This window comes from Prunus persica, chromosome G6 (genome assembly GCF_000346465.2).
Source record: "Prunus persica cultivar Lovell chromosome G6, Prunus_persica_NCBIv2, whole genome shotgun sequence".
NCBI classification, from domain to species: Eukaryota; Viridiplantae; Streptophyta; class Magnoliopsida; order Rosales; family Rosaceae; genus Prunus; species Prunus persica.
Window position 1 is genome coordinate 17,190,030 of NC_034014.1, and position 10,341 is coordinate 17,200,370.

The following is a 10,341-nucleotide window of genomic DNA, read 5'->3' on the forward strand; positions in this document are numbered from 1 at the left end:
GACAACTATTTCCACGTCATCTTTTTTAGAAAAATCGAAGTGGAAAATTTATTTCACGACGGTTTTTTGTAAATAAGAGACGTTGTAGAACTTTAGCAGACTAAACACGTCTGTTTTTATTGTTTTCCGACGTTGTTGTATTTAACAACGTCTAATATTTATGGTCGTTGTTTGTTTCTGAAAATAGGACGTATAAATTTTTTAATACGACTCTCATATATTTGTAACTGACGTTGTTTAGTTTTTCAACGTCTACTATAGAAACACATACGTCGTAAATAATGACACTGACAACTATTTCCACGTCATCTTTTATCGAAAAATCGAAGTGGAAAATTAATTGTACGACGGTTGTGTTTATATGTGCGACGTAGTAGGTATCAATAACGTCGTCTTCTAATGTATTTAAAGACGTCATATTTTTTATTGTCGTGAAAATTATATTTAACGTCGGCGTATTTTTATTGTCGTCGTTGTATGTCTATCTTGCGGCCTTGTTCTCTTAATATGTGTCATATTTTCCCTTTTTAACGACGGTCTTTTTAGAGAATTGGTCGTCTATTATCATCCTCGATTGCTTTTTTTAGATCTTTTTGCAGTACAAAGACGTCGTTTTGTATTTTTTGATGACGTTGTATTGTTTAACAACGACGGTTATTTAGCGTCGTGGTTTATGAGGGAAAAGATGACGGTGGATTCCACGACCATTGAAAAACCAAATACACGACGGTGATTTACCGTCGTCTTTTTGCTTTTTTGTAGTAGTGAATATATTATGAACAGATTTTTCCTTAAAACAAACAAATAGTTATATAAATATAAATCTTTTGACTAGCTTTTGAGTAGAAAAAGTGCTTTTCACCCTCATGTTGTGTTTTTGTTTTTGAAGTAAACATACGTGCCTCCATCTTATTAATGGAAAAAAAAAAAAAAAAAGCCACGAAGTGCATGAAAATTTGACACTCTCTTACTTTAGAATCACTTAAAGGATGCTATACGTATTAAAAGGAGTGATTTGAGGTGAGGTAAAAAAAATGTGATTAAAATAATGTAGCCTTGGATCTAATCTGTGGCATATTAACTGGCACTTTGGAGGACAGGTGGTGTTTTCAGTAAGCAATTCCAAAGAATTTCTTACAACACAAACAAAGGGATCGCAGGGAAGTCAATATCAATATTGGAAGAGCACAAATAATCAAAGGAAATGTTGAATATACTCACAAGGGTCAATCGAAGTTTCATTTTTGTTAGGCAAATACCTAATTTCTCATATCAAAGAGGGAAATAATGAAGCATAAAATAAAAGAATCTTTTGCATACGTGGGCTTAGCCAAATTGATTAGATGAATGTGCTTTCCGTAGTTTAGATTAATCTATATATATAAAGCAAAAGGCAGAGAATGGTGAAACATTCAAAATACCAGAAAATGCCCTTGGTTAATGCAAACATTAAGAATTCAAATTATTAATTAAATGAGGATAATATGGTAAATTCACACTTTTTCATATTTAAAAAAATTAAAAGAAAAAGAAAAATATAAAGCAAAAGGCAGAGAATGGTAAAACATTCAAAATACCAGAAAATGCCCTTGGTTAATGCAAACATTAAGAATTCAAATTATTAATTAAATGAGGATAATATGGTAAATTCACACTTTTTCATATTTAAAAAAATTAAAAGAAAAAGAAAAAGCAGATAATGGATCCTATTTTTATGGAACACAACTACCCATTATCTTTTTTAATTCTAAAATAAATTTACTTATTTTTTTAAAAAAACCTCTCGCAAGCGCGGAAGCGCGTGCAGAGAGGCTAATGTAAAATAAAATATCTCTTATATAAAAATAAAAATAATAAAAATAAAAGAATCGTTTGGCCATTATACCTAACAAAAAAGGAAGAAAAGGATCTTTCATAACGCATATATTTATGCCCAAACATAGTTGAAAGTTCAACTTGGTCCATCATTAAAGGCAGAATTGGGTTTTCAACAAACCCATTTCTATCACCACATGAACAACAATGAAAAGAAATGGAAAAAGATGGCACAAATAGAGAGAAAATGACACTATGCGCCAAGCCAACACATCAAAAACCTATTTTATATGTGATAAAATACTAGATTTTGAAAAACCCAAAAGTGAGAGATTTTAAAAGAAGTCAAAATAGACAAAATTGCTCTTATTTATTTTTGGATTTCCTAAGGAATCCTTTACATTTTCATGTCTTTGATTTGAAAGTTGAGAGGTTTTTCTGTCTTTTTTGAAAAAGCTTTAGTTTTTTCCAAAAGTGAAAGTTTTCTTTTGGTTAAAACCTAAATTTACTTAAAAGTTAATCCAATTTAATGAATATTAGCTTACAAGGTAACCCAATGTTTAAAAATAAACTCAAAACATTCTATATAAGATAATGTGTTCAAGTGGGAGACCCGTTCAGGACAATTACAGTAGTCAAATTTTGTAAGGAGTTTGTAGTTTAAGTGGTTAAAAATAATTATCATGCATCCGAAATAATGTGTTCAAATCCCCCTCCCTTAATCTATATATATAAAGCAAAAGGCAGAGAATGGTGAAACATTCAAAATACCAGAAAATGCCCTTGGTTAATGCAAACATTAAGAATTAAAATTATTAATTAAATGAGGATAATATGGTAAATTCACAATTTTTCATATTAAAAAAATTAAAATTAAAAGAAAATTCAGATAATGGATCCTATTTTTATGGAACACAATTATCCATTATCATTTTTAATTCTAAAATAAATTTAAATTTTAAAAAAAAAAAAACTCTCGCAGGCGCAGAAGCGCGTGCAGAGAGGCTAGTATTACTTATGTGAATAATTAAAAAATTATCAAAGCATTCAAACTTATGTAGTTTAGAAATTATCCAACCAACCACAAAGTGTAGTGCGGTTGGCAAACTGCCACCTTTAATTGGCAAGCTACCTGGTGCCTCAATGGTAAAAGTTCGAAACCTGTTAGAAGCATTTTATGGTTGAACTCTGAGTAAGAATTAATCACAGCCTTTGAATGTGGGGGATGGATGACTATTGCTATAAAAAATAAAAAATAAATAAAAAGATCCCAGAAATATTTCCTTGCTCCTTATATCACGGAATGCGCACAAAATGAAGCACCTCCTCTAAATCAAAACCCAATTAAAATATTAATTAAACCCCATTAAAAAAAATAAACAATAATTAATTAATTAATAATAAGATAAAACGTAGAGGTAAGAGCGGCTCATTCACTTTCTCTCAGTCTACGTCTCCATCTCTGGCTTTAATGGCGAGGGCGGCGTTCCTTAATTTCACATACGCCATTGATTTTTTGACGTTCTCTCAGGCTCCTATTAACTGCGCAGATCCCGAGGCCTTCTCCAAACCTTCCTCGTCTTCTTCGTTTCTGAGGTTCGTGCTCTGAGCTTCGCACTTTTGTTTTTGCTTTTCATTTCACATCTCGAATTTTGTTTCCGGGGAATTTCATTTCATCTGAGCAATGGGTTTGCTTGCTTGACTTGACTTCCATTGAACTGTTCTCGGCTATGTGATTTGCAATTCAAATTATTATCATACTTTGCTTTTCTGTGGTTTTCTGTGGATCTGTGTGGGATAGTAATAATAATGCCGCTTCAGTTTCCGGAAATTTGTTTTCCATTTTGCTGTATTGCTATGTTCTAGTTCTGGCATTCTCTTTATTTCTAGTCTGAATTCATCGATTTGATAATTCTTTGTTCTTTCTTAGAAGTATCTTAGTCTAGGAATTCAAATCAGGGATCAATTTGGCTTATTTGAAGCACGGTATGTGAAACTGCTGAGTTCAGTTTCTGTTGACAAGAGTTGATTAGTTTTTTTTAGGGTTTTTCTTCAAATCTGACAATATGTGGGTGGGGGATTTTTTAACAGTTTGTCCCACAGACTTGTCATTTAATTTGTTTTATGTTCAATATACATTGGTAAACTAGTAAAATATAATCTGGTACAGCATTGTCAAAGAGTGCTGTGCCTTTTCTGGGGTTTACTTGCACGCAAAGAGAATGCTTCATTTTTTTCTTTTCTTAAATAACATGATTTTTTACACAGATAGAACTATTGGTCAATGATATTCAGCTCATAGCTTTATGAAGACTGAGCAGTGAAGAATCTGGTGATCAATTTGAAGCTATAGGTTAAAAATGACTTCAGCAGGCAAAGCAGATAGGAAGGCGTCTCTTGATGCTGCATCATGGTTGTTCAATGTTGTCACATCTGTTGGAATAATCATTGTCAATAAATCATTGATGGCTACTCATGGGTTCAGTTTCGGTATGTTTCTGTTGTCGTGATTTACTCACCGAATTTCTTCATTCGCATTGCCTATCTAATCAGTTGATTTTTTTTCTTCTTGATGCCTTCGTTTAGAAGATCTATCAATTTCTGAGGATTTTAGTTCCTAGAATCATATTGATTGGCGAAAAGGAGGTTTTCTGTTTTACATTTTTAAGTTTTGTAAATTAGATGAAACTATCTATTCTTGGCCTTTGGGTTTCTATTATCCTCTCCTGAGTCGGAAAAGTTTTATTCACTTGCTTTTCGGAACGTTGCCTTTTTTTTTTTTACCAAATTGTATTCACTGCCCTTGATGCTCTGTAATCACTCCTCCATTTCCCCCCAATGAAATGTAAAGATGTTAATTATACTTAATGATTTAGGTTCCAATAGTTTTAACTGAAAGTCGGTGCAGGAAAAGAAACGAAAATACCTTTATAATGGAGATGTTCCAATTTGTTGTAGACTTTAGGCCCTTCATTTCTTGTCAGTTGCAAGATCAAAATGTAGGGATGATGGGCAAACAATTTGGCATACTAAATAAGATAGATTGCATATAGTGATGATAAGATTTGGATAGGGTACTTTTTGAATATACGTTTCTTATTAGTTTTTAAAGATTTCTCTGTAAAACTATGATTACCATCAGACCATTTTATTTAAGTTTAATCCTAGTATAGTTGTAAGGTTGGTTTATAAGCAAAAAATTTCTCGATGAGGAGATTGACTTTTGTGCACTTGAGTGTCCCTGTCCTTAAGTGGATTAAAATCCTCTAAATCATATTTTGGAAATACTTTTTTTCTTGACGGAAAAAGTAACAAGTCTGTAAGTCTGGATATAAATGCAAAATGATTTACTGTGGACTCTGTCCAAGTTGTATTCTTAATGTGTAACAGGCACGGCCACCTGCTAGTGGTGTGCATGCTTCATAGTCTAACATACTGCTTCCAAAGAAACAGAAGATTTTATTTTGGGGTAAATGTACCAGAAGATTTTCATCCATGTTGACATTTTTCTCTACATAATGTAGCTACAACATTAACGGGTCTGCATTTTGCCACAACAACCTTACTGACAGTTATTCTCAAGTGGCTGGGATATATACAGCCCTCTCAGCTACCATTGCCTGATCTTTTGAAGTTTGTTTTATTTGCGAATTTCTCCATTGTCGGAATGAATGTGAGTTTAATGTGGAACTCTGTGGGATTCTATCAGGTGAGTTTTGGTAAACTAGTGAACACTTCTCTTTCTTCGATATAGATTTGATATGCTAACGTTCTTTTTCTTTCAAATCTTATTGTCAGATCGCAAAGTTAACTATGATCCCAGTATCATGCTTTCTAGAAGTTGTCTTGGACAATGTTCGATACTCAAGGGGCACAAAACTAAGCATAACATTGGTTCTCCTTGGTGTTGCAGTTTGTACTGTTACTGATGTGAGTGTCAATGCCAAGGGTTTTATAGCTGCTTTAGTGGCAGTTTGGAGCACTTCCCTGCAACAGCATGTAAGTAACTCTTAACTGAATTCATGATCTTATATAGATAGCGCCAGGATGGAATGGGTTAGGGGTCGTTAAGCGAGTCCTGGGCTCCCGAGGCCCGACTGAATCAAGTTTCAGTTTCATCGGTGCTTCCATATTTCTACCTGTTATTTTTAACATGCATACTAAAGAAATGTTCAAGTTATTTAACCAACTAACGATAATATAATAACCGTTTTGTTTCTAAATGGGTGGGGCTGTGAGATGTTGATTATCAGGATCAGTTTGCGTTTAGGATGTGATCCTAAATGAAAGATTGTATTGACTCATGTAGGTTAACTACAAGCCCCACCTTAGCCAGATCTGATTTTATATATCCCCTTGCATTGTGTTACATTGTTCAATATCTATGTTTGTGCAGTATGTACACTCTCTGCAACGGAAGTATTCGCTTGGATCTTTCAACTTATTGGGACATACTGCGCCAGTACAGGCAGCATCTTTGCTGATATTGGGCCCCTTCTTGGACTACTGGTTGACAAATAAAATAGTTTATGCATATGACTATCATTTGATATCCATGGTAAGTTATATATATGTTGGTCTTATTATTTCTAGATTTTATTGCAAGGTTTACGTTTCTATAGTCTATACAAGCATGCCTTCACATTTGGGCCCAATTACTTCATGATTCATTTAGCCTTTACACGCTTATGTGATATGTGCTTCCATTATTCATGCTCAGTTGCATGTGCTTCTATACTTATACACACGTCTTTGTTTGTGACTGCATGTTCATTATTTTCAGTATCATAGTTAACCCTTCAAAATAGTGCTAGTCTTAAGGTTTCCTATTTAGTTTTTTACCTTGTATAACATGAGAAATTTGCATAATAATTAATTGAGTCTATCTAGCTAGATCCTTGATTGCTTCAATGTAATGTTGATTATTGTTTCAACTGTAAGCACTACATGCATGGTTGTGTTAATTACTTCATGTATTTTCTGTCTACTCAATGGGAGGCAGCTCCTAATCTGGTGAACCGGAAAATTTTGCTTGGCAGATTCCATAAGAGATTTATGGTGTCAAGTCAATTAGTTTTTGCAATATTATTTATAAGGAATAAAAACCATCTTTCCTGTCTCTGTATTGTATCTCTCTGAAAAAGAGCCAATATTACTGCACAAAATTCTTTGCCACTTCAAGCGTTGATAAAAACCTTTTAATGACAAAAACTTCACAAATAGGAGTCTGGTTCTCCTGTGCAATAACTCTTCTGAATATGCAACGTCTCTCATTACTCTGTTGATCCTAATGTCTTCATCCTAAGGTGAATGTAATTGATGATGCATGATCACCTACGATATCCTACAACCAAATGTTTGCTTATAAATAGATCTCTCTCACTCACACACAAAAACACCAACACACACTCCCTTACCCGTTGATGATTTTTTTTTTCTCTTTCTACCATTAAAATCGAACAAAGAAGTGATCATTCATCGTGATACTTCTTAAGTATAGATCAATTGATTTTCATGTTTCGTTTAATACACAGTTTCTTCATTGTGGTAACCTTCATAAGTGTACAGGTGACTTTTTTCTCTTGTAGAGCTGTGTTTCTGATGCAGGACGCGTAGGACCTAAATTTATTAGTTTCCAAATATATTTGTTAGTTTCCTAGATTCTCTAGTTTTCCAAATTCTAGTAGGATTTCTACTTTTCCAGATTTCCAGATTTCTAGTTTTAAGTTTCCTATTTTATTTGGGTTAGGATTTCTGTTTAAGCGAGGGATTTTTATCCTATTATTTCTAGGTTTTAGTTTGCTATAAATACCCCCATGTAGTTCTTTAAAATGCAGATTTGAATGTTGAGTAAACCTTTTCCTAGAACTCTCTGATTTCGTCCCTTGGATCTATATTTCTTCTCCTCAATCTCCGATATTCTTCTTTGTTCTACTGTTTCTGTCCTTTATCTCGTCTTTCGATCTCTATTTCTTCTCCTCAGTCTCTTATATTCTTCTCTGTTCTATTGTTTAAGTGCTTAATCTAACACCTACGGGCTGTACTACATCAATTTCCCTCCCAGGGGCTGATTGGCACAAATATTCCTCAATGTTAAGAAAACTTTAGCAAGATCATAATACCATAGTTCTTTTCAGACAAATAAAAATGAATTGAGTTTAAATGGTGTTGTGTGTGAACCATGGTAGGATTATCCCACAATGTATAGAGCTGGAAACGTGCATGCCTGTGAGCACATATGCGAATACATTTTCCTAACAGCTGCTTATAATGACTTGTGACAACCCACATTTTGCTTATGGCTGGCTATAACTTGTGACTACGGTTAGTGATTTGCGATGCTATTTGTTTCCTGCAGTCGTTAATTGTCCTGTCTTGCACCATTGCGGTAGGGACCAACCTCAGCCAGTTCATCTGCATTGGTAGATTTACTGCTGTGTCATTTCAAGTCCTTGGCCATATGAAGACAATTCTAGTCTTGATCCTAGGGTTCATTTTCTTCGGGAAAGAGGGTCTCAATCATCAAGTAGTTATAGGTATGTTCATTGCGATATTGGGAATGATCTGGTACGGCAACGCCTCATCCAAGCCAGGGGGCAAGGAGCGTCTTCCAAGCAGCAAATCCCAAAAGAACAGTGCTTTATCAGAATCTTCTGAAGTCGATGAGAAGGTATAGAATTCAGCGACAGGTTGTGACAACAGTCGGGGATAAATCTAAAGAGAGAGAGTGAGAGAGAGCAATATAGGTCAGCTGATTCAAGGAGTTTCTTCACAACCGGAAAGCCAGATCCCTTGTTGATTATTATACTTTTTTTGTTTTCACCATAGTTCATATTTGTGTTCTTGAATTTAGTCAAAGTGAAAGTTCCCATTGCATGGGTGTAAAATTTCAGCCCCTGGAAGTTACCTTGTACCACAGTTATTTTTTATAGAAATTTGTTTATTAAATTAATTTCAGACCATCTAATGTGAGGTAATAATATGTGGTAAACTCTATTTTAACAGAATTAAACCCTATTTGTCTGTCTTCCCCTGATGCAGTTTGGCATTAACCAATGAATTCGAAATTTTTCATATATTGGGCGTCAATAAGTTGCACTGCATATCATCAGCCATTAAAAGAGCTTTTATGGAAGTCTGATATGTGTTAGGTGGGCTTAGTATATAGGAGAATTCAGAATAATTGAAACTCTCAGATTCTCACTCTTGGTGGTCCCAATACACATCATAGATCTGCCTATTTAACACAACCGTACAGGACAGGCCTGTAATAAACCATTGTTTTGAAGCATGGGGAATGATGCATCTGTGAACATAAAGCAAATTCTTTGAAATTATGCGATAAGGGAATTAAGAGCGGTTAATTTGCATATCAACTACTGCGTTATGTTCTCTCATTCTCTAATATTCTTCGTATAAACAAAAAATTTAAGGAAATTTTGCAAGAATACCATCTGAACCTACAATATCCCAAATTAATTTTCCTCATCGGCGAGCCCTATACATGTAGATGAACTAAAACATCCCTCCAAATGAGGGGCGTGTGATACATTTTAACAAAAAAGTGGACGAAACATGACATAAAGAGTAAACTACAACACTTTATAGAGTCAAAGTGATTAATAATAAAAATTAACAAATTCAATTGAGAATCACGCAACATGTCTAGAAGTTCAAATAGCATTTCTGTAAATTTCAACAAATAAAAAAAAATGGATACTGTGGACAATCATGGTATGAAATACCTGCATACCCTTTGGTGTCACCTGGTTCTATCACATGCTTTGTTTGAAGTTTTAACGTTTAGGGAAAAAAAAATAATTCTTCCATTTGGTCAAAGTTGGTACATGTTTTTTAGTAAATCATAACAGCATCGAAATAAAATTATAAACAAAATGATATTCTGGCAGTGATTTGACTTTGATGTATTAAGGTGCCTCTTCACCTACTTTACTGTTCAAGTACTGCAGATACCAGCTATGCATTTCTGCCGCCATTTGCACTCCAGGTGATTTCACCAAAAAATAAAAAAACATTGGTAATGTGAAGTCTAATGGCAGTGGCACAATGAAAAATGTTTTAGAATTCGCCACGAGAGTTGGTTTAGTTGATAGGGTTTTTACATTGTGTATAGTCTCATTAGTGTTTGAGTCTCTTTGCTAGCAGTTTTTATTGGTGCTCGATCTGTAATTTTCTACATAAATTCACATCAACAGTAACTGACAGTTGGATCCCATGTGTAAGTTATTTCAACTCGAGATTGTGGGTTTGCCTTGACGCTGACAGTGAAAGTAGTCAATCTTCCTCTAAACTTTAGCTCAAAAAAAATATAAAATAAAAAAATTAGAATTCTGATTTTTTTTTTTTTTTTGTGTGGTCCCAACTCTCAATACTTTGTTCACATTTAATTATGAGATATTTATTGTTAGTCATACAGTCAGGGATCCAAGAAATTTGTAATCACTCACTGTTGAATGTAAATTTAACGATTCACTCACTCTTGCACTCTTTTAAAAAACTTTTTTG

At 34.0% G+C, this 10,341-nt stretch overlaps 1 protein-coding gene across 1 annotated transcript; it reads left to right on the plus strand.

Annotated features, from left to right (window-relative positions):
- Positions 3,240–8,827, plus strand: LOC18775420 (UDP-galactose transporter 2). Its single transcript, XM_007205459.2, has 6 exons — positions 3,240–3,411; positions 4,084–4,305; positions 5,340–5,524; positions 5,614–5,814; positions 6,212–6,373; positions 8,174–8,827. The coding sequence occupies exons 2-6, from the start codon at positions 4,176–4,178 to the stop codon at positions 8,489–8,491; spliced, it is 996 nt and encodes a 331-aa protein (XP_007205521.1). The 5' UTR covers positions 3,240–3,411; positions 4,084–4,175; the 3' UTR covers positions 8,492–8,827.